At 47.4% G+C, this 23,379-nt stretch overlaps 2 protein-coding genes across 3 annotated transcripts in view; one reads left to right on the top strand and one right to left on the bottom strand.

Moving 5' to 3' along the window:
• LOC142897534 (lysyl oxidase homolog 4-like) overlaps window positions 1–18,515 on the top strand; it is a 20,952-nt gene extending 2,437 nt beyond the window's left edge. The window contains exons 3-15 of the mRNA XM_076039945.1: window positions 1–568; window positions 1,588–1,793; window positions 8,035–8,073; window positions 8,198–8,405; window positions 8,891–9,071; window positions 10,965–11,119; window positions 11,679–11,846; window positions 12,357–12,519; window positions 13,013–13,256; window positions 14,025–14,140; window positions 14,789–14,925; window positions 17,376–17,487; window positions 17,581–18,515. The exon at window positions 1–568 is cut by the window's left edge and continues 34 nt beyond it. Coding sequence (XP_075896060.1) covers window positions 1–568; window positions 1,588–1,793; window positions 8,035–8,073; window positions 8,198–8,405; window positions 8,891–9,071; window positions 10,965–11,119; window positions 11,679–11,846; window positions 12,357–12,519; window positions 13,013–13,256; window positions 14,025–14,140; window positions 14,789–14,925; window positions 17,376–17,487; window positions 17,581–17,651 — 2,368 coding nt within the window. The 3' untranslated portion in view covers window positions 17,652–18,515. The remainder of the gene's footprint in view (window positions 569–1,587; window positions 1,794–8,034; window positions 8,074–8,197; window positions 8,406–8,890; window positions 9,072–10,964; window positions 11,120–11,678; window positions 11,847–12,356; window positions 12,520–13,012; window positions 13,257–14,024; window positions 14,141–14,788; window positions 14,926–17,375; window positions 17,488–17,580) is intronic.
• Window positions 1–23,379, bottom strand: part of r3hcc1l (R3H domain and coiled-coil containing 1-like) — a 145,585-nt gene that overhangs the window by 119,163 nt on the left and 3,043 nt on the right. Inside the window, exon 7 of one of the 2 annotated variants that reach the window (XM_076040209.1) lies at window positions 22,475–22,569. In XM_076040209.1, coding sequence (XP_075896324.1) covers window positions 22,517–22,569 — 53 coding nt within the window. In that variant the 3' untranslated portion in view covers window positions 22,475–22,516. Of the gene's footprint in view, window positions 1–21,884; window positions 22,570–23,379 lie in introns of those variants that run through there. The other variant, XM_076040202.1, reaches the window with a different exon arrangement.

The raw sequence follows: 23,379 nt of genomic DNA, 5'->3' as shown, positions 1-23,379 counted from the left end.
CACGGAGGCCTCCATCGGAGAGTGTCAGTCCAACGGCTGGGGGATCAACGACTGCACCCACGCCGAGGACCTGGGGGTGATTTGCAGCGCGGAGAGGAGACCCGGCTTCCCGCCCGTCTCCCTGGATCAGCCTCCATCTTCTAGCAGGACTCAGTCCGGACAAAGCAGTCAGAGAAACACGGCAGCCGCATCCCCACCCGCCCCGGCCGGCATTGCCGCCTCCTCCTCGGCCAGGGGCCACGAGATCGCCCTGCGCCGCGGACAGGTGTCAACCCGTCGCGGCAGTGTCACGCCCCAGGAGAACGGCCACGAGATCCAGATCCTGCGACGGAATCGCGACGGTTCCAGAGCCGCTGCGCCCCTCAACCCGCAAGGCCACCAGCTGCCCTCGCGCCTGGCCAATGGCGCCTTCTACAGGCAGAGGTCGGAGACACGGGGCTCGCCCTCTCAGCCTCAGGTCCAACCTGAGTCGAGGAGCGAGAGGAACCAACAGCTCAGCGGGAACCACGTGGAACCAGAGCCAGCTTACCCAGAGACACGAGTGGAAATGGACACCACTTACACACAGGTAAACCGGGCATCCACTAGGGGTATGCACACACACATATACATGCACACACACACACACACACACACACAAACACACGCACACACTCTGAGTAACCCCAGAAGTTTTATTCAGACTCTATATATGACATTTGTGGAGCCGCAGGCTGGAGGACACGTGTAATTAGAGCCGGACCTAAAACCAGATCCAGTCATTATGCAGCAGCAGGACTTGAAGTCCAGGATGGACGAGCGGCTCCCACATCCCTGCACGTCCAGGACGCTCGGATGAAAGCATTCGTCGCAAAACTCTTTGCCTTCCTCTCCTTTCATCCGTGCCGTGTTTATAATTTCTTTGCCTTTTTTTTTCCTAATCATCACGACATGTCCCTCAGACGCCCTAAACAGAAGTGCTTGGTTTCCTTCCAGGCTACAGGCTAATGCGTAGCCGAGACAATGAGAGAGGATGATTAAAGACAGCCTTTGGCACAATGTTATTCTTCTCCTGACGGTCGTCTTGCTGCGCGTGTTTCTTAGACGTGTCATTAAACTCGGATCGCGTTTCCTTCGTTTTTTGAGAAGCAGGCCGATTGAGAGTGTTGTGACAGGGATCTGTCCTCACGTCCACAAAACAGGAAACGGTATTCGCAGAAAGCCTGTGAGCTGGATCTCCTAGATTTCAACTCTGAGATTCACTCACGACATTCTCCGATAGAGAAGGACTCCCACGCCAAACTGGCTTCTGTTTAGCCGTGAGGCAACTCAGAAGCTGCCGCTAGCCGTCGCTAGGTGCAATTAAAAAGCCCCAGAAGAAGACAAAAAAATAAATGCAGTCGTAGCAAAACCTGCTGCAAACCTCATATCAAAAGAAGATCAGCAGAGCAGCTTTTTTCCACGCACAGCATGTTTTCATTTTACTCACATTTACTCAAGTTTTTTTTTGCCTTTAACAATAATTTCCTGCTGGCTCTTTAGCAGCTGGATACAGGGCGGAAAAGCATTAAACAAAAACTACATTGCACCTCTTTTTTTTTTTTTTAGGGTACAGTCCAGTTGGAGGAGGCTCGTCTCCGGCCTGTCCTGACTGGCAACCATGGCGGCCTGGTGACGGAGGGAGTGCTGGAGGTGAAGCACAACGGGAAGTGGCGTCACGTGTGCAGTCACGGCTGGGACCTCAGCAGCAGCCGCGTCGTCTGCGGAGTGCTGGGATTCCCGTCCGCAGAGGCCTTTGACCAGAACGCATACAGGTGAGTGAAGCTCACAGAGGAGGAGGAGGAGGAGGAGGAAGAGGAGGAGAAGAGGGGGTCAGATGGCGGGGGGCAGACTGAGAAAGTGTTGTGTTTGTGTGCTTGTGTGTGTGTGTGTGTGACACGGATGGAAAACTGCGGTGGGACGACACATCCCTTCATGGGTAAAACACCCCACCCCCCCACCCCCCAGCGTTGCCCCAGTGAGGTGAACCACAGCTGCTGCCATTAAACCAGCCACACTTGGCACACGACGTGTCTGCTGCGGCCAAATCCCACCATCAGCCTCCGTCGTCGGCCGGCTGACTCGGCCTCAGTGTGGACCTTTAAAATAGCATCTGGGAGTGTGTTATTAATGTCCCGATCCAGACTCCGAGACCATCATCGTTATTACAGTGTCTCTACATCAAACATCCTTGTTTGATGTTGGCTTCTTGTTTCTGTATAATTTAGTTCACATCTAGTTTTTTTTTCCTCTCTCTCTCTAATTGGATATTTTCCTCACGCACTTTTCCCCTTCCGACCACACAACACAGACTGCAATGGTTACGCCAGGACACAAGGGGCGGTAAACGTTACAACGCGCTACAATGTTCAAACAGAAAGATTGTTTTCTACGGTTGAAGTTAGTTGAAAATGTATGGAAGGCTGAAAAACAAGATATAGTCAAACAAACGGCCTGAGATGACAGACAACCTGACTGAGTTGGTATAAAATGAAGTCATTAATGGTCATGCAACTTGAGTGCACATTATTCCACATTCCACATTATCATCTTACTTTAACAGAGGGTTTAGGGAATGTTAACTTGGAAGAATCTTAGTTGTTTTGGAACTAAAATACAGTTTGTGTATTTGAACAAAACGGCCCAAACACTGGAAAAATATGTGTTTTACAAAACATGTGGCCAAGTGTGAACACGGCCAAAGTAAACCCAAGTTAAAAAAAATAAACCACTGAGTGGCAGGTCTTTTATTATAAATAATGATATCCTAATTTGTTTTGCAGCTGTAATGACTGGTTGTCGGGCCGACTCCAGATCATCCCTCTAACTTTAGACTGAAGCCCCCACAGAGACCTCCAAAGTTGACACTTAGACCATCAAACCTGCAAAAACCTCCCCCTGAAAACACACACACACACACACACACACAGACACTCGTACGTTACACACAACCCCCTGCCCTCATCACACGATTTATAAAACATTACGCAAACAATGTACGACATACCTGCGCGCGTAGAAAATAAACACGCAAACACGTCTGCGCTTGTGCAACAGCCCTCTGTTTGTCCGCCCGTCTGCCCACAGCCGTCTTTTTATGGCTGAGCTAACAGGACGGCTGAGCTGACCAGCGGGCCATCTGTCTTCTCCACGCCACCAAGAATTAAACTTCCCTGTGTTCCGCCCGGTCCGCAGCGGCGGTCACAGGCTTCTTCAGCTCGACCCGTCCAGCGGCACGACCGCGGAAGCATCCCGAGGGATCAACATCTGTACAATGTCCCTGAAGTGTCTCGATCGTATGGGTAGGGGGCCGGCTTTGCTCTCCGCGCCGTTCCTTTGAACTACCCTTTCAAGTTTGAGATGAAGCAGAGGTGTAAACAAGAAGATGGTCAAGTCTTAGCTAGTCTTTCTAAATCCAATGTGGACAACAAGACTGCAAAAACACCCCAGAGTCGTCTGAAGAGGCCTCGAGCGTCAAGGCTTTCGGCGGGAGCCGGCGTACGAAGGCCAGACCGGGTTGTTTTGGTTTTTAATTTTTCTGGTCCACCTCCACCCAGCTTTGTGGAAGATTGTTTTCTTGTGACTGTAAACAACAGTGCGGAAGAAGAAAGAGCCGACAAGTGTTGGATCGCCACCACTGTCACGTGTGTCCAACCGACTGTTTGTTCCTCCCAGAATCCGTGTCCCCGTTTAGAACATGTGACGCATCTTTTTGTTTACTTGCAAAGAAGGAGTACAGCTTTGTGGCCGTGTTGGCCGTTTAGTCTAGACCAGCCATGAATGTGTGAACAAACCTTACAAGAAACGGTCCATGGAAGATGCAGTCCTCCAATATTCATCAAGAGTTACTAAATCACGAAATGATATAATACCGCCAAACAGCATTATATTGCCATGTGTTATCGTATATGCTATGGTAAATGGTGTTAAATCTAAGTTTGGGGATATGTTATTTCTATTGGGTGTACTTAAGGATATATTGTTGCGTCATTGTCAAAAATTATAGGGTGGTTGAAAATAAAAAGTCACATCATCCTAATTTATTGTACGACCAAATAGAAGAAAAAACTGCCCTCCACCAGTCCTGGCGGCACCCCAAGGATAATGTATCCAGGCCAGTCAGGAGACATAGTCCCTCCAGCTTGTCTTGGGTCTGCCTGCTGCCGGTTGGGCAGGCCTCAAACACCTCCCCAGGGAGACCTTCAGGAGGCATCCTAACTAGAACATATATATAATTGTATAATATCAACTACAGTTATTGTGTCACTTGGGTTTTTGTCATCACTTGAAGATATCGCAAATCGCAAAAGGTTGTTGAGTTGATTTAGGATCATCAAACGACTTTCGTTTCCCTTGCCGTTATTTTAGCGCGAAAAGGTCAGTGCACCATATAGGCTTACTGTGTCGGTAAAGGTTATCATATCGCTAAACGTAATTGTACCGCTAAAGCATCCGCCTAGTTCATCCATCCCAAACGCCGCTGTTAGCTTGAAAGTGGTTGCACAGTTTGACACCGGAGTGCGTGTTGTTCCCCTCAGGCTGACATGCGGTGGCGGCATAAACATGTTCGCAAAGTGTTTGTTATTTCTAGCAGCAGCAGATAAACACTATGCTATGGTTAGCTTTTTGCTCCCCGCCCACTTACAGTCACGTGACTTCCTCGCTGGCAGCCTGTTCTTCTTCTTCGTCTCTGTGGAACAGTGGAACAGCTGTAATTGTGGCGAGCGCGACTGTCTAATCTGGAATATTCCGTCAAACTGGAATCAGTGCACGCCCCAGCGCTCCGTCAGCACTTCAGTCTCTCCATGCGTTTGATTTCCTTTGACTGTGTGTGTGCGTGCGTGCGTGCGTGTGCATATGCGTGTGTCTAGCTTTGTCACAGCCTGTTAAATTGCTCAGCACTTTTTTTTAATAAGTGTTTTACCCTCCCCCTCAGTTTTAGTCACATTCACACAGAAGGCGAATGCGAAAAGCTGTTTTCCAACTCAAGTGTTTCATCACACATAAACTCTCTTTGAGGCCGACTGTAAACACTTGTGTTAAATTAACTTAAGCCCCCCCGCCGCTCTCCCTCCCTCCTGGGTTACGACTTGTGCTGAAACCCTCACACTTCATGGAAAGTCCAGCACCGTTGCCCCGACCCCCCCCCCCCCCCCCACCCCCACCCCCACCCCCTCTCCTTCTGAATCAGTTCGGTTGCAGGCAGCCAGTGTGATACTGGGCGCCTCCGTCTCCTGAGCACCTTGGCACCGGTGCAGCATAATGAAGGGTTATCTCCGCTTTTCCTGACAGTCAGCTCCTTTCACCAAGTGCGGCCTCTGGTATTGTGCGGTCGGGGGTTGCGTAAAAGAGAAGTTGGCGCGATGCCGAGGTTCCTGAGAGGTTCTCGCACTGGCTTCAGGGGTTTTTCGGCTGGTCGCGCCGCCGAGGTTACGACCTCTCCGTCCTCCGTCTCGCACCTTCTTCCAGATCACCCTTTTTGGAGGATAAGAAAGTGGCTGAATTTATCCTTAAATTCTGACGAAAAGCAGCAATTACTGCACTTTGGCTAAAATGTGTGCTCTGAAAAAAACCCAAAAAATAAACAAAAGAGCCTGTTTCTTCTCATCCGGTGAAATTAGGACATTGAGACGTGAAAGTGGACCAATTCACAGAAACCTTTATCCCGCCTCATTTCCTTCCTCCTGTTGTTTTTTTGTCACATCGTTGCATTGATGCAAACGCTAAAAAGCACCAAAGCCTGAATTCACATGCATATTTCCATGTCTGATGTGTGTGTGTGTGTGTGTGTGTGTGTGTGTGTATGTGTGTGTGTGTGTATGTGTGTGTGTGTGCAAACCGACATGCTCCTGCTCGACCACAAAGTAAATGCCGCCAAGCAGACCAGGCAATTAGAAGAACCTCCTCCTCCTTCTCCTCCCTCTTCTCCTCCCCCATCAAACCAATGGCTGCCTCCCCTCTCGGATCCCGTCTCCGTCGTTTGATTTAGAACCCAACTGAGCCGCGTACCCGTACTCGCTCAGAGGGACAATGTTACATCACGTAAAAGCTGCACGATGAGTAACAATTTTTTAAATTTTACAACGCAGCAATACCGTCGTATCAAACCCCCTGTCGTGTTTTTCTGCATAATAGCTTGAGGCAAAACGTCCCTGAACTTTGATTTTAAACAAAAAATGTCACATCACATCCAAAGACAGACACACTTATTGACTAAAAAATAATGTAACATGACGTTTTAATATGAAAGTTTTCTAACACCTGTGAAAGAGTGAGTAGAAAACATCTGGAAAGACGGGGGGAAATGTTCAAAAGCCTCAAGATGTGATTGGACGAACCTTCTTTCCGCTTCTTTTGGCGCAAAACTCTTTTTTATGCCGATTGAGCCAGTTAGCAACAACCAGGCTTTCAATTGGGCGCATTGGACTCCGCTCACAGGCAGAAGAAAAGCCAAATCATCTGTCAACCCAGAGACAGATTACAATTACAACAACTGCAGATGACAACAGGCTTGCGGTCACTTCCTGTATTTCCTTCTGTGTCCTCTCCTTAGTAACATCTCACGGTTTTCGTCAAGGATCTGATTGGCCATAGAATTCTTAGACCGACTGAAAAGGATTATGTAACTATTAAAGACAATGGTGCAGGCGCTTATTTTCCAAAATCCCAGCTAGGAGAGTTGAGACAATATTTTTCTTGGGGGCCAACAATTTATTTACCGGTTGGCTGAATGTCGAGGAGGCAAATTGTCTCCAAAAATAAGAATGCTTTTCACAAAGTAAGGGCCAAAACAATTCCAGGCCAGCAAATAATTTTGTCGGTGGTCAGTTGTGAGTGGAAAACGAGTCCGACTTTGGAGACCAGTTGTCTGGACCAGGCTGGGATTTTCAAAACCCAACATTTCCATGAACTGGACTTCAGCAAAGCACTAGAATGTGGCACCCTCACAATCTGACTCACAACAGTGACACATGACAGCGTCAGATTGGAAATCATACATGCCCTAAAGTGTGTGTGCGTGTGTATGTGTGATATAACGGCTGAAGTGCCTGGTGCCTGCAATGCTGCCCTGGCTGGCTGGCTGGCTGGCTGGCTGGCTGGCTCACTCACTGTGGAGGGTCGGGATGCCGGGGTCCTCCTGGAGAGGGAACGAAACATCTTCCCATTTTAGTTCGGCCAAATATTTAACAGCACCGTGGCTCCGCCCCCTTTCCTCCTTTTCCCACTCGGCCATTTGACTCATGAAGGAGGCCGTCGGTCACGCTGCACCTGCCTGTGGTCAGTGCGTGTGTGTGGGAGGGGGTGCGAGGGTGTGAGCGAGTGTGTGTGTGAGAGAGAAAAGCACACCAGACTTGGCCTGGTGGATGAATCACTCCTTTCTAAACTAAATTCTCACTTTTTTTTTCATCTTTTTCATTATTTTCTTTGGCTTACGTTCAGGTGGGTTTGTGTGCAGCATCCAAAACTGTAGTTAAACTCCAGTGAAAACACCGGCTTGCTGTGGCAGCCAGGATTGTCCCAGGAGTCCATGAATGATACTGATATTTTATATGCGTGTGTGTGTGTGTGTGTGTGTGTGTGTGTGTGTGTGTGTGTGTGTGTGTTTCCCCCCTCCGCCCCCACTTACAAACACCCTCACGCCAGACATCCGTCGCAGACGTATAGACGACCGGCGGCAGCAGCAGCAAAAAATAGCCATGATGTGACAACCAAGTGGCGGTTTGAGGGTAAAGAGGGAGTTATGCGATCCGTTACTGTAAATGTCCCAGTCGTCGCTCCCAAGAGAGGAGTGACACACGCCCTAGTGCAGCCCCTCCCTCCAACCCTTCTGCCCTCCATCCCTCCCTCGGTGCTTTAAATTGTGTTTATTTGAGGTTCGATAAACAGGGGACGCGACGTCAGCGGGGGAAGAGAAGCGTGGTTAAGGCGCAGGACGCAAAACAGGACCGGGCTGATTGTTTTTCCACGGAAATGTAAAGAGGCGTTCTGAGTATGTGCTGCTCCCTGTCTTTGCAGGAAACTGTGGGAGTCCAAACTGGCCAATCCAAACTCCAGGTAAAAAAAAAACTAAACAAAAAAAACACACAAACAAAAATAGCTACAACATTTTACCCTTTAAATAAAAAAACGTCCGCTGAGTTGATTTCATTTTGATTTTTTTTCCGTTTCCCCTCGTCAGGCTGAGGACTCAGATCACCAAGAAGGGCTACTGGGTGGAGAAGGTGCAGTGTCAGGGCGTAGAGAACTCGCTGTCGCAGTGCCGCGCTCAGCTCTCCAACCCCAGGAGCGACGGGCCTTGCAGGGGCGGCATGCACGCCGTGGTGCGCTGCGTGTCCGGCTGGCAGTTCACACGCAACGGCAGAGCGCCGGCGCCACCTCCTGTGTCGGTGAGTGCACAGCCGGGAAACGCGAATCCTTAAATTAATAGACAAATTATTTAAAAATAAATAAATAAATAAATAAAAAATAAATAAAAAATAAAAAACTTGTCAGCGATGTCCATCTTTCACTTGTCTTGCTGTCAGAAAGTGCCTGCTAAAACAGGGGGTTCTGCGAGTCAGCCCTTTGTGATGTCACAGAGGGCACAGATGTCTCTCCCAGGTTATGGACAATAATGCAAGTCAGGGGGAAGCTCCGCCTTGTTTTTTGTCCAAACATGTTGAAGGTTGAAACAAAGCAACACCTTGGCAGGAAGCTCTGCCTTTTTTAACTGGAGGCTGTAAACAGAGGGCTGAAATGTGCTGTTTTCTGGGGGAAGCACTTGATGCAAAGCAAAGCAGAGGATGGACCAGCCACCACACTGAGCATTTCCACTGCACTCCTCCCACTAAACTCTTCCTCGTTGTTTGTTTTTTTTTGCCCCTCTCTGCAGCCGATGGTGCGTCTGAAGGCCGGCCCGCGCATCGGGGAGGGCCGCGTGGAGGTGCTGAAGGAGGGCAAGTGGGGCACCGTGTGCGACCACCTGTGGGACCTGAGCGCCGCCAGCGTGGTGTGCAGGGAGCTGGGCTTCGGGACGGCCAAGGAGGCCCTGACCAGGGCTGAGCTGGGCCAGGGTAAGACTCGGAAACCCTCAACATCCAGAGTCTGGTGTTGGACGCTGCTGATAAAAACCGACCTCCAAACTCGTGGCACCCTTCATTAAATTCATCCAGCCGTTTTCTAGACCTACTTACACCTTCATTCAGGGTCACGGGGGTCTGCTGGAGCCGATCCCAGCTGCCACGGGGGGTGAAGGCAGGGTGTCACCCTGGACAAGTTGCCAGTTTATCACAGGGCCACGTAGAAAGACAAACAAAGACACACTCACTCACACAAATATGGACAATTTAGTTGGAACTGGTTTCCACTGGCCCCTAATGGTTCCAAGGGTTACCATTTTGGTACTTGTTTCCTTGGGGTTCCAAGCGTGCTGACCAGGGACCACAGTGGAGATGTAGCACAGAGCAGGGCACTGATTGGATAAGAGCTTTGACGAAAGCCAAGTGGGAGTCTTTCACGGAAACCAAAACTGCCATTTTAAATGCCCCACGTGTGGATTTTTACAATTTCAATGGGCAAACAAAGAGCTGCAGACGTTTATGTTCTCAGTGGCCGAAGACAAAGACGGACGGACGGAGCGACACGCAATGAAAAAGTCTTCCTGGTTTTGCAGCCCGTACAGCAAAACAGTGTAGATTGACTCCCTGGACAAGTTCATCGCAGGGCCATTTCGAGACAAACACAGACAAACAACCATTTGCATTCACACACACACACACATACGGACAACTTGTAGGTCTCAATTCACCTCACATGCATGTTTTTGGAGAGGAAGCCGGAGAACCTGGAGAGAACCCTTGCAGACACAGGCAGAACATGCAAACTCCACACAGAAAGGCCCCAAGGCCAGGATGGAACCCACGACCTTTTCATTAAATCATATAAAAATAAAATAAAAAAAAACAGGAAGCCCTAATCGTGGTTGCATTCTTAGCGTCCACTGAACGTGGAGCTCAGAAATCAGACTAAACACACTTTTCCCTTCCGTTGATCCGAGGGGCTGCGAGAGGAACAAACAAACCCCAGTCGGTCAGTCTTCACTCCGCAAGCAAGAGAATCCTGGCTAGACTCGACCCATGACCAGCCGCGACGACTCGTGTGCTGTGAGAAGAGGTTCCGGCCGGCGGTCCGGTGGCATGTGCGTGTGGCCGTGAAAATAAACCCTGTTGTTTCTGAGGCGTCAGCGCGGCTTTGAAACCAGGATGTCGGGCAATCAGCTGGACCAAACAACCGCAGGCAGCGTGATTACTTTGGCTCGCACTTTCTCTCGCTGGCCGCGGAAACATGAAAGCCACTAAATTGGCCTTTAACCTTTTGGTCGAGGAAACGGAGCCGCCTTCCCTTTCACACACACATGCATACGCACACACACTCACACACACACGAATGATTACTTTATTTTTCAGCAGCCGCGATCGCATACATTTCCCTGCGAGCACGTAGCGTTTGTCCTATCATGGTGCATTTCCTCCCTCTCGGCTAATGAAGTAATTGCCCCAGTAAAGTAGGTGCAGCGGAGCGCGGGTACGTTTCAGGCCGTCCAGGAGGCAGAACTGTGAGAACCCAGAGAGGAGAGGAGACGTTGGGGACCCGCTGACATCATTAGCTATTTAAGACTAAATTACAGGCCTTCGCCCCGCCAGGCCTCGCACACCTACGCAAACTCAGATTTTTTATTTTTTTTTGTCCGTTTTCAGCGTCTAATTTGGTTTACAAAGTTTGCTTCTGCAGAGTCGCTCAGCTCTCAGAGGGCTAAATTCGTTTTTCTTTTTTTTTTTTCGGGGCCACATCTGACAGGGCTCTGATGCGGGAGGTTGACATTAAAATGTGTTTTTTTTTTTCGAGAGCTGGAGACGACTGAATCATTCATTCCTGCACCCATCTTCCTCTCCTCACCCCCACCACAGGCACCGGCCCCATCCACATGAACAGCGTGCAGTGCACCGGCCGCGAGAAGTCCATCACCGAGTGCAGCTTCAGACCGGTGCCGCTTTACACCTGCAAACACAACCAGGACGTGGCGGTGCGCTGCAACGTGCCCCACAGCGGGCTGCAGGCTACGGTAAGAGGCGCCTGGCTAAACCTTCTGGCAGGAGCAGGAACCGAGAAGGTGCCCATGTTCTTCCTCCTGCGGTCAAAGTTCTCAGACCTAAGGAAACCAGCATTTTCAGTCCTCTGTTTGCAGCCTCCTGCCTAAAAAAGGTTGCTTTTTTTTAGGACCGTCTGCACATTTTAGGGGGGCAACTAGGTGGCACTGTTGTCAGTCAGCTGGGAAGAAGAGGCATCAGTTCCCTTTGTGACATCAGAAAGGGCCGACCTCCTGAACTCGCATTTTGAAATTGCTTGCTTTTTAGCTTCTGGTTTTCTCCAAAGCGACTGGAACCCAGAACAGAAGAGGTGGAGAAGCAGCAGAGTTAGCGACCACCTGTTCCCCTTGTGACATCACAAAAGACAGTTTAGTGTGAAATGTGTGTTTTAACAAAAGAAGTAAAGGAGTGTCCGCTGACAGGCTGGAGGCTGTAGTTAAATTTAAAACAAAACAAAAAAAAGTTAAATTTGAGTGAAACTTGAATTTGCTGAGACCGATGGGGAAGAAAAACTCCCATCTGCCGAATCTCCAGGTGCGTCTGGCGGGAGGCCGCGAGCCCGGCGAGGGTCGCGTGGAGGTGCTGATGGACGTGGGCGGAGCCAGACGCTGGGGCTCCGTGTGCAGTGAGAACTGGGGCATCAACGAAGCCATGGTGGTCTGCCGGCAGCTCGGCCTGGGCTTCGCCTCCACAGCTCACCAGGTAAACACACACAAACACCACTTGAGTGTTTTTCGTTCTGTCCTCCGTCCGTCCCTTTTGGCCGTCTGTCCGTTTGTCCGTCCCTGTGCTGGACATTTCCTTCCCTGCTCTGCACGTCCTGCTGTTTGTGTGTCTGCGCTGTGTCATTACCGAGGCCTGAGGTAATTACAGGCTACTCAAACGTCCACTTCCAGCACACCAAAAATATAAAATATTGAAAAAAAGGTTTAAAAAAAAAAAAGAAAAAGAAAACGACGGAAAGTAAGGAGAAGAGTGATTGAAAGAAATTCATGGTGCAAACAAATCTTGAAATAGCAGGAGTGTGCATGGAACAGAATTATGGAAAACAGTGGAAAGTGGGATGAAACGCTTCTCCCTCTGAGTGTGTTTGTATGAGTATGAGTGTGTGTGTGTGTGTGTGTGTGTGTGTGTGTGTGTGTGTGAGCCTTTAGTCTGACTGATTCCACAACATCGTCCTGATCCCTTGGCGGTTGCCCCCCCCCTGAACAGGAGACCTGGTACTGGCACAGCTCTTCGGACGCTGCCGCCGTGGTTCTGAGCGGAACCCACTGCAGCGGAAACGAGATGTCCATCCAGCAGTGCCGCAGGAACACCAACGTCTACTGTCCCAGAGGAGGAGACGGCCGAGCCGCGGGAGTCACCTGTGTGGAGAGTAAGTCGCAAAAAAGGGGGCGGAGACTTCCCCACCGTAGCCTCCGTGCACCAAGCGCCTGATGTGATCTTTTCCTCAGTTCTGGTAACATGTTTGCTAGCTGACCAAACAAACTGGTCAGAGCCACAGCAATGTCACCTGTCCACTCTACTTCCTCTTTAGAAGAGGAAGTAGAGTGGACACTTGGGCGAAAAACACAACGCTAAGGTTGAGGCAAATTGTGCGACTGATTCTTGCCGACACTTTGATGTCACTACACAGGCAGTGTTGAGACACATGATGTTGGGTTTTTCCCCCAATTGTTGTACAAGTACATGAGTACACGACCTCCCTGGGCTTCTACTAGGTGTGTTTTTTTCCTCTGTGAAACCCCAGAATGGTCACCTGACTCAGTCACTTGTTGACTTTGCAAAATTGGGCCGAAATATCTAATCACCTAAGTGTGAACCGGCCCTTTAACCCTGCTCCTCTGATCCCCGCCCTTCCCGTGCAGCCGCTCCTGACCTGGTCCTGGACGCCCAGCTCGTCCAAGAGTCGGCCTACCTGGAGGACCGGCCCCTCCACCTGCTGACCTGCGCCAACGAGGAGAACTGCCTGTCGTCCTCGGCCGCCAGGATGAACTGGCCCTACGGCCACCGCCGCCTCCTGCGCTTCTCCTCGCGCATCATGAACATGGGCCGAGCCGACTTCCGACCCCGAGCCGGCCGGGAGAGCTGGACGTGGCACCAGTGTCACAGGTAAGAGTCCCTGGGAAGTGAGAGTCCACTCACAGGGAATTAGGCACTTTTAAAGGAGCTTAAGCGGCCATCGTTCTGCGGTGATTGCAGCCACCGCTGCCAATTTAGTTAGCAGGGCGACGGAGAAGGAGGCAATTTACCACATCGCTGCCAGACGTTGAAGGGAAAGGAGGGAAAAAAAAATCACGTCTGCAAGACGGAGAAGATGAAAGGGAATTTAAGATGGTGCAAGTGCAATTTGATCACTGGGTGCAACTCTACTTTCATTTCCTTTTTTTTTTTTTAAATCCTGGCTATATATATACAACCAAACACATGTTAAAAGTCTGTTATTTGACGCAGTAAACACGATATTTTACCCTCCAAGATGGCGTTTTGCAATAAACAAGCTTGCCGGTTGCCCGGTCGTTTGCCCAGGGATGTGGCGCTGAGCAGCAGGGCTCCGTCTCTCGCGGCAGGTCGCGGTTCTGAAACTGCACGAACAGCAGCTGAGCAGCAGAGTCGCTCCCACTGATCAGCTGCCAGGGGAGAAAACCACTGCTCCTCACCTGGCTAGGCAAAAGCTTCACCGAAAACAATGTCAGAGTGTTGTTGGCTTGATGGTCTCACACCAGAGTCTGCCAGCATTTCCCCATTTCACCGAAAACAGGGCGATAACAACTAAAGACACCAGACAGCAGCATAATCAACATGAAGTGGATTGATGATTGGCTTGGTTGCTTCGGCCTTTCTTGTAAATAATCTTGCGGCCCTGGTCCCGACCTTCAGGCACTACCACAGCATCGAGGTCTTCACCCACTATGACTTGCTGACCTTCAATGGGACCAAGGTGGCCGAGGGCCACAAGGCCAGTTTCTGCCTGGAGGACACCTACTGCCCCGAAGGTAAGACAAGAAGAGGAAGAAGGAAGAGAAGAAGAAAAAGATTTATGCAACGCTAATCCGCTTGTCGATGGTAAACTTTGGGCGTGAGAACAGATGCGTGACAAATGATGGGGCTTAAAAATACATGAAAGTGGAAAAAGTGAAAAAAGTGAAAAGGTCCTGTAATGAGCATTTCAAAGAAGTCAGCACTAGACTGTGAGATCCGAGGCCAAGCCCAAATCGATCTGGGCCAAACCCCTGACAGATCCATGCAGCTCAGATCCTTATTGCACATTTGAAAGACACCACAAATGAGCCGTTTTATGAATCTCTTGCTAGAAGTCCAAATTAAAGTAAGGCAGCGGCCCGAGTTTTTCACGAGGCCTGCGAGGCAGCTGGATTGAGAGATTTCAATTCTTAACTAACACAAATCTTACTGATTGAACTCCAGCCCGGTTAAGGATTTCATTTGCATTGATCAGAAGTGTCAACTATAGCTAACGAGCAAAACTAGCAGTAATAATCTCATTTGACTATGATGGACAAAAGCTTTGTCCAAACACCATCCAATTTCCATTTTTCCAAAATGCTTTCTCTGGACATATGGCATACCTCTGCAAGGTTTCCAAATATGTTTTGTTTTTTTGTTTGGCTTCTTTTATTTTACAGGTCTCTACAAGCGTTATTCCTGCTACAACATGGGGCAGCAGGGCATCTCAGTTGGCTGCTGGGACACCTACCGCCACGACATCGACTGCCAGTGGATTGACATCACAGATATCCGGCCTGGTGAATACATCTTCCAGGTTAGGTGGTCGTTCATATTGACAACCTCTGCGTTACTCTTGCTAACCCTCCGCTAACCCTCACAACCCTTGCTAACCTTTATAGAGATGCCCCAACATCTTTAAAGATGCTCCAGCAACGTCTGGATGATCCGAGCTGAAACTATTTAATGTGCAACGGTGTTCCTTTGGTTGGGATTCAAGCCGCACTTTAGAACCACAGAAGAGGAGAAGAGGAGGAGCTAAAGACATTTGCATGGATTGATTTTATTGTTTTGTTTTGACCAATCTGCTTTTTAATTTGTACTGCTTGCACCTTTCCTGGAGATTTATGGAAGAGAAAAAAATAGAACTTCCAACGGATGCAGGAAATGTTCCACCTGGCGTTCCTGGTTAAGATTTTGCGGGGGGAAAAGAAATTATCCACGCTTTTAATCTTCACGGGGAAATGGTGTCATCCTGGGTTTGCCCGTTTGGGCACGAGAGGCTAAATAAGCAGCAGCAAACAGAGGATCCAGTGTTTCGACATCTGAGGCGGGCGCGAGATAAAAGCCGCGATAAACACACTGTAATTTGACTAAATGACTCCTGGCTCTTTCAGGTGTACAGCATGTATGTAGTTTAGAGGGCGTGTGCGTATTTAAGGAAAGTGAATTTAGTCTGGCTTTATATAGAAAGTAGACCTGCTATTAGTCCGCCGGCGCGCTGAGCTCAGGCTTGCTGGCGGCCAAACGACTCAGTCAGCACTTCATGTTCGCACAGACTGAATTATGTGGTCCAAGTTTGGAGTTTGCCGGTCGGACATCGAGGGTCCGGTCCGACTCATCCCTCCCCTCTGCGCCGTTCATTCTTAGCAATGACGTTTTACGGCGTCTAAACATTTCCCAGCAGCCTCCATCGAATCGCAGCGGAGCAGAGACGTGTGACGAGCCACGTTCCATAAGACAAAGCCACGGCGTCGTATAGGTCATAAAGTGGAGGTTCCGCCGCTTCCAAGAAGATGTGACCGAGCAGCACTTCTGTGGTTGGCCGATTGAGGCTCAGCTGCTCGTAAAACTAACTCTGTGCGCAATGTGAACAGGGGAGGGAGGGACATGGTGACTTTCCCAAGAGCCGCACACCATTTTTATAATGCGATGAGTCACGTCCACCTTGGATCCGCCCCCCTTTTACTCCTCCCGGTGGCTCCTGATTGTCCGAGTCAGCTGCAGAAAATCACAGGATTTCTTTTTACGCAGCGACAAAAGTTTTTTTTTTAAGCTTTCTTGGATCCACGCTCTAACAAAAGGCCATTTGAGGAGACAAACAGTGCTGTTACGTCAGCTATGAGCCGAGAAGTGGCTCCAACAGTGAATTAAAAGTGAAGCTATAACCAAGATCATCATAATAATGAACATGCCACGCCATCTTCAGTCTTTTTGGCGACAGAAAACATAAATGAATGCAAAACGTTTAGACTGTAAAACTGGGTCGCTTTGATGAAGAAACCAGGTCAGGTGATCTGTTTGAAGTGTGCGTCAGAGAAATTCATTTATAGGCTGTTCTTACACACGGCAGGCAGGCAGACAGACAGGCAGGCAGACAGACAGAGTGGAAAACAACAAAACGAGGCAGTGGATCGTGGCTGCAGCTCTAATCATAGGCTGCAACTTCAAGTTCAAACCAAAAAAACAAATAACTGTCATCTGCATCTCTGCTTTTCTTTATTGTTGTTGTCGTTTGTCCTCAATGGACGTGACGGTGAAAGGTAACGTCATGCATCATTTGCACCTCAAATGTGTATTTTACAATCCAAAAAGAGAAAATGGAACAGTAATGTAGTGTTTTTTTGCGGATATTTTCAAAAATCACCCTTTTGTGGTGAATAAACTTGACTTGAGGGTTAGTTAGTTAGTTGTTTAGTTTTTTTTTTTGTTATAGTTTTAAGGCCATTGCACACCTTCTTTTTGGCCAAGAGAAGAACGACAAGTTCTTCATCTGTGTTGCAGATCAAAGGCGACTCCATCATCGTCATTGCTGCCTGCACAGTTATTTCACGCTGTTGCTATCTTTTTTTTTTTTTCAGAATTAATCATCCGTGAATATCCGCAATTTGTGGTGTTGTTCATTTGCAACATAACAGTAGGCACAAGCAGTTGAACGAGCTGGAGAATAATCTACTTAAATTATTTAATTAGATTTGGACAAATACGTCAAAATGTCATCTGCAAACAGTGAATTGTCTCCACACTTTTACTCATTTGCTGCTGTGCTTTAAGTGTTTAAGGAACTGACTCAGCCACGATTAGGAGCTCAGCCAATGTGAGGAAGACAAAACTCAAGTCTTCCCACTTTTCTCCAGTTTGAGTGAGAGTTTCACTGGAGCAGTGATGCTTCCCAAAATTGTGTCTCAACCTCGAAGCAATTTACGTTGTAGAATGTGGGAACTCATCGTGGCAGGATTGTCGTCTCAAGTCCGGTTTGTCTCACAGGTGGAGGTCAACCCGTCCTTGGACATGTCTGAGTCGGATTTCCAGAACAACGTGATGCGGTGCCGGTGCAGATACGACGGTGCACGTGTTTACTTGTACGGATGCCACGCAGGTACAAGCTTACCACCAAATCTGCACAAAAAATTCTTTGCCCCTGCGTTTTCGCCAGTTTGTCTTTCATTTGTCCATTTTGTGCATCCAACAGGTGATGCCTACAGTGCCGAGGCAGAGGACTTGTTCGACCACCAGCGTCAGATCTCCAACAACTTCCTGTGAATCCAGCAACACGCAGACTTAAGGACAGAACAGCTGCACAACCCCTTGCCACACCTCCACACGTCAGGAGGTTGAACGATGTGCCAGTACAATAATGAGGGGTCAAGGGAAGGAGGGTGGCACACTATAATGTAAGGGGGGGAGCTCTGATGCAGAAACGATCCTGTGATTGGTTGTTATCAGCAGTGACTGTCTTCTTTTGAAAAGATACAAACATAGAAAAAGGCCACCTAAGGCTTTGCGGCGTCATGACAAAACATAGAGTAGGATAGTTTCCAATTTAAAAAAAAAACAAATGTGTCTCTAATTTTGTAACAAATATATAATTATGGTTATCAAAACATAACCGCAGTTGTGAAGGTAGAGGTCTAAGAAAACAACCCGGACCATGAGCCGGCTGTCGGCCTTGAACTGTCAACCCAGATCCATAAAACTCTGTACCTGCTTCCTGTGCTCACATTCCAGATGCAGTATTTCCTGTCACAACTGTGTGGTTGTGTTGTTTTGAACAACTTCATTTTACATGGTGCTATTTTTTATTTTTGCCTTATTTGAATAAATATTGTAATGTTATTGCAAATGTATTGTCATGTACAGTTTTATATTACCTCTCTGGAGAAAGAAATAATAATTCTCCTTAGGTCTCTCTAATTTATGCAGAAGTTTAATATACTTTTGAAACGTGTCCCTGTGTGGCTGTTTTGTATTGTTGATTTGAATATTTGGTATTTTGAACTTGTTTGTTCTTTGACCTGTAACAATGCCAACGTCGGATAAGATCGGCTGTACGCGGTATTGTACCTTTAACCGGTACTTGATAATGGTAGTTGCAGAATAAATGTCAGCTTGACAAACTTAATTGGTCACTTAAAGCATGATTATTTGACTGCAGAGATTTTCAACAAAGAAATGTACACGTCAAATAGTAAGTAAACTAGTCAGCAAGGCAAAGAGGAATCGGTTTTTAAGCCTTCAAAAAGAACCAAAAAAAATACATACTACAAATCTAGTAGACACGCTGAACTTCCACAGTATATAATTTATCTTTGTTTAATTGCAGAAGCCATTGTTTTGATCCAGACATCTAAAAGGCACAATTGCTGGGCTTTGGATATTTTGCTTGAGACCCAAGATGACCTGCATTTTATGGTTTTTGCTCCAACCTTATGCCCAGCACATACTAACACAGCAGCCTTTTGTCTTGCTGCACAGCCTTTACTTTAACGCCACCACTGGCTCTGACCTTTTTACCTTTTATGAGTTGGAGTGCAATATGGTATTGTAAACTCAGTGGAAACCCAAAACTAAAAAAAACACTTTTTCAAGCATCCTTTGCACCCAAGTAAGGACAACACATGGCTGCGATGCAACTATGACGAAAGTAGCAGAATATGTTTGACGTGTAAATCAACTGACTGAGTGGAGCCAGTGATTGCTGAAATATCTAGTCTGAAAGTTAGACATTAGCTTGATAACATGGTGAAACGTTAAGGAAATAAATGGAGAGACGCACTCTGAGAATGAACGCCACGACAGGTCCAAAATCTTGCACATCCATCTTGCCTAAATTCAGCGTAAAGAATTCAATTTGGTAGTTCCGTCACTTGGTTACTGCCCACTGCTTTTGCTGAAATGGGGAAGGCAACTGCTGCAAGCGTTCCTTAAAAATCACAAAAGAAGGTCAAGAAGAAATGCATGAAGTAAATGAACTGCAAACCAAGATGGGCTAAAAAGATTGCCATAGGTGCTGATGTGGTGGCTCTTTTCTTTTTGCAGTAGCTCCAACCTTAACACTAACACTACTCTTTTTTCCCAATCCCTGACCCCAATCCTTTTCCCAACCCCAACCCATCAGATCACCGTTCTGTGATAGTTCAGCCCACTGAGCCATACTCCTCTTTATTGAGGAATGCAGAGGTATAGAAGTACCTCAGTCGTACATAGAATAGGAACAAAATCTTGGGTAAAATCCAGTTGTCCCAAATAGGAATCAAAACAGAAATTCATGCCTTTTCAATAATTTGTCAATCTCCAAAACCACCTAGAAAGAGATGAAACAGTGAGGCCGTCACTCTTCTTCACTTGCCAGCGCTGAAGACAACCTGGTGGTGAACAACACTTACTCCCCAGCAAGGGGCTCCCACGATCAAAGCTCAGTGTGGACCAGGGGTACAACACGTGTTTGTGTGTGGTTGTGTGTGTGTGTGCGTGTGTGTGTGTTCGTGGGAATGTCTAAATCAAAAAACAAAACAAACCAAAAACTTGAGCTTTTCGGATTCAAAATTAATTTGAATTAAGAACACAGCAATAATGAAAAATCCTAACCCCTACCATAACCCCAACCTTAACACCAACCCCAACACCAATTCCAACACCAATCCCAAACACCAACCCCAGCTGCAACCCAACCCATCCCAACCCTAAATTTTCACAAAAAACCCCAACCCTATTAATTTAAATGGGGAAACTTCAAAACGGCTATAATTCGCCCAACTACTTGTCGTTTTTCAACCCTCCATTTCAGAGATACAAAAAATGTTCAACTCTTGACAGTCATATCTCCAGAACTGGAAGTCCCACCAATTGGGGGGTCGTTTATTTGCACTGGGTGCCATTTTTACACAAACAGTTCACTGCCAATTGAAAGAACAGGGATTATGCTAAAAGCTAGTTTGTGTTATTGTTCCGCTAACACAATAGACACAACATTGCAAAACATTTTTTTATTACACAGCGACATTGAATGTTGATGAAATGTTATCTCTGCCTTTGTGAAATGAAAAGACTAGCTAACTCCCATAGTCAAGGCCTGTCTTGTGTGAGAAAATGATGCTGGGTTGTGTTTTGGTGACACTTCTGCTTGAGTGTCACAAAGCTTTGATTCTGAGCAGGCAGAGGGGTGACGTAAGGCGTGTTTGCTGTTTGTTGCCATGAAACGCAACAGCAGAAAGCCTTTTTTGTGGTGATGGTAGTGTTCTTCATCTGGACCATGCCTCATATTTAATTTGAAGCAGTGTAGCGTCTCTTCGTTACACACTTGGAGCCGCCACTTTCACTCAATCTAATGATTGTTAGCGCAGCGCCTGGCCCTGCAGGCCCCTCTGTGGCACTTCAGGTCGTCGTGAAGCCGCAGCAATGCAGAAGATTACAGGCGGGGTGGGAGATCTCACACGACGATGGTGATGTGCAGCGTGCAGCTCGGCTGCAGGGAACTGGGAGGTCCATGTGTCTCCTGGCACACCACACCTTGAAAATTTGTCTACTGATGATTTTTGCTGTACACTAGAACATGTGTAAGTTGTGTTATTATTCGTCGAGGGCAGGGGGGGGTCTGTGCAGACAGACAACACCTCTCTCCAGACACCTGGCACCCTTCAACTTGAAGAAGTTCATCTTCTCAGAGAGAGGAATTCAACATGTTGGGGTTTTTTTCATTCCACTTACTGAGGATTGCAGCAATTCCTGGTTGGAATTCCTAGAAAATGTTCACTCCAAGCTTTTAGCATCAGTGCACAGCAAATCTTTTTAAATGGTCACATTGACAGTTTTTTTTTCCTTTGTTTGTCCTTCACAGCTGCAATGGGTTGTGCACATTTGAAGGCAGAAGGTTGCTACAAATAAATCACATGGGATGGCAACAAGCACCCACCAATCCGTCAGCTTCTGAGATCAAGCGCTGTGCAACAAATGGTACATTTGCAGCTGTTTGCAGCACCAAAATGGGATTGTGAGAGCTAATTGTTGGCTGAAGGGATGAAGGAAGGAGGTGCAGCATCAAATCACTGGCCTGTGGTTGAAAGGCAGAGCTTCATAGGAGACTGCTGCCGCCCGGTAGTGATGAGAATTCCGGTTCCTTTCAGTAAGATAGATGATTTTCCTCAGTTCACCAATAGGAGTCTTCACTCAGCTCATCATAAGTCAGTGGTTGTGGGTTTGACTCTTCTGAGAGGCAGTGTGTTTAATTGGGGAAAAAAAAAAAAAAAGAAGTCCAACAGCCAAATAAAGACAAATGTATCAGAAGAAGTGACTGTGACTGGAGCTCAACACATGGTGGCATGGAGCAGTGAGGAGCAGCTGAGTTCTTACTGCGAGCTGTGCAGAGCTGAAAGTTTTCCACTGAGTGAGATGGCATCCGTTTGGTTTAAATGAGTTCTTCAGTCTTATTACAGTTGCAATGTTGACAATAATGAACAGTCCTGCTTGGACAGACAACCACAACGCTGAACAACAATCTGCTCTTTGGCATTTTTCTTTTATTTCTCAGAGGAGGTTTCATAACAACGTAACAGTTCAATTACTTACGTGACAAAAAAAAAAGTTCTTAAAAAAAACACATCAACAAATTTTAATTTAGCGACTAAAATGAAGAATTTTGTTCTGTGTCATCATGACATAAGTCAAGACGAAGATCTGCAGACGTCATCTTTAATTTTAAAAAGACAACTCACAGATCAACAGTGGTCAGATCTACTTAAAAAAAAGAAAAAAATGTTCCCTTGAGCACCAGTTAAACCTTGACAGCCGATCAGACCAAGTGCAGCAACACAGACTCCAAAGTCATTAAAACACAAGAAATACTATTTCTGGCCAGAGAGGGAGACACCTTGATCTTCTCTGACACTGAGGGTGGATGTTGAGTGGCTGAAGCGACGGTCAGTGGCAGACAGTTGAAGACCAGGATAGAATTAATGGTTTCAATCCATTTCTGGGAAGAGTGGCGGTCGGAGGGAGTGGCCAGTGGACAGAGGGAATAAAAAAAAAGGGGTGTGTGGAACTTTAGCCTCAGCTGAATCAGGGAATCTATATTAAAAAAAGAGATGGGGGGGTGGAGAAGAAAGAAAAGTGGGAGGATGACTTCTGTCAGGTCACATTCCCTCCCAGGCGTCGTCCCTCTGTTTGGCTGCCAGGCGCTTTTGTTCTGAAAGGTTAAAGCCGCAAAGTTGAACGGATCAATCAGTGAAGTCGCACCGGAGTCAAAACATCACGGCCGCCATTCCGAGGCTCCAAAAACCCGTCGCTCTGCCTGCTTTGGCTTGACGGGAGGAGAGAGCAGCGGGGAGCCGGAGCTAAATGGATCCCGGCACACAATGTTCAGCAGGCCGTCAGGCACGGCTGGTTTTATATTTAGACAAGACAATTTTTTTTAATGTTTTTTGTTTGTTTGTTTTGTTTCTGGGCTCCTTTTTTTTTTTTTTCTTTACTGCGAGCCCTGATTTGCTGACTGGCTGCTGGGTGGACAGACATCTGCGGTTTTTCTGCGCCCGTGTACTTATGTTCCATCTGTGAGGGGAAATGGCCGCCGCGCTGATTATAGACCCGTTGTTGATCTGCAGTGTGCGGTGGAAGGAAAAGCAACTTCTGCTGGCATCAAGTCGCAGCAGAGAAGCTGTTGCGACTGCGTCTGTGGAGTGTGAACACAGCTCCTACTTGTGGTGGAGGAGAGACGGTGCAACAAACAGTCAGGAGGGGGACCTGCTAGGGCCGCATGATATTTTGTAAATGTAAATGCAAATGTAGTTCATCTATGTAGCCCTTCACAGGGTCCTTTCGGAGAACCAAAGTGCTTTACAACAGATAAAAAGTAAATAAAAGGAATAAATAAAAGCTATTAAAACCAGTAAAACAATAGAAAAACAGAACAGCAAAAGCTTTTATATACAGTCCGCCAAAATAATGTCTATAATAATAATTTGTATCAGTATTTCTGTACATACAAATATTTGTAGAG

Source organism: Nelusetta ayraudi, unplaced genomic scaffold (genome assembly GCF_046127955.1).
Source record: "Nelusetta ayraudi isolate G7.1 ecotype Tasmania unplaced genomic scaffold, CSIRO-AGI_Nayr_v1 ptg000004l, whole genome shotgun sequence".
Classification (NCBI taxonomy): Eukaryota; Metazoa; Chordata; class Actinopteri; order Tetraodontiformes; family Monacanthidae; genus Nelusetta; species Nelusetta ayraudi.
This window is presented reverse-complemented; position numbering and strand designations above follow the sequence as displayed.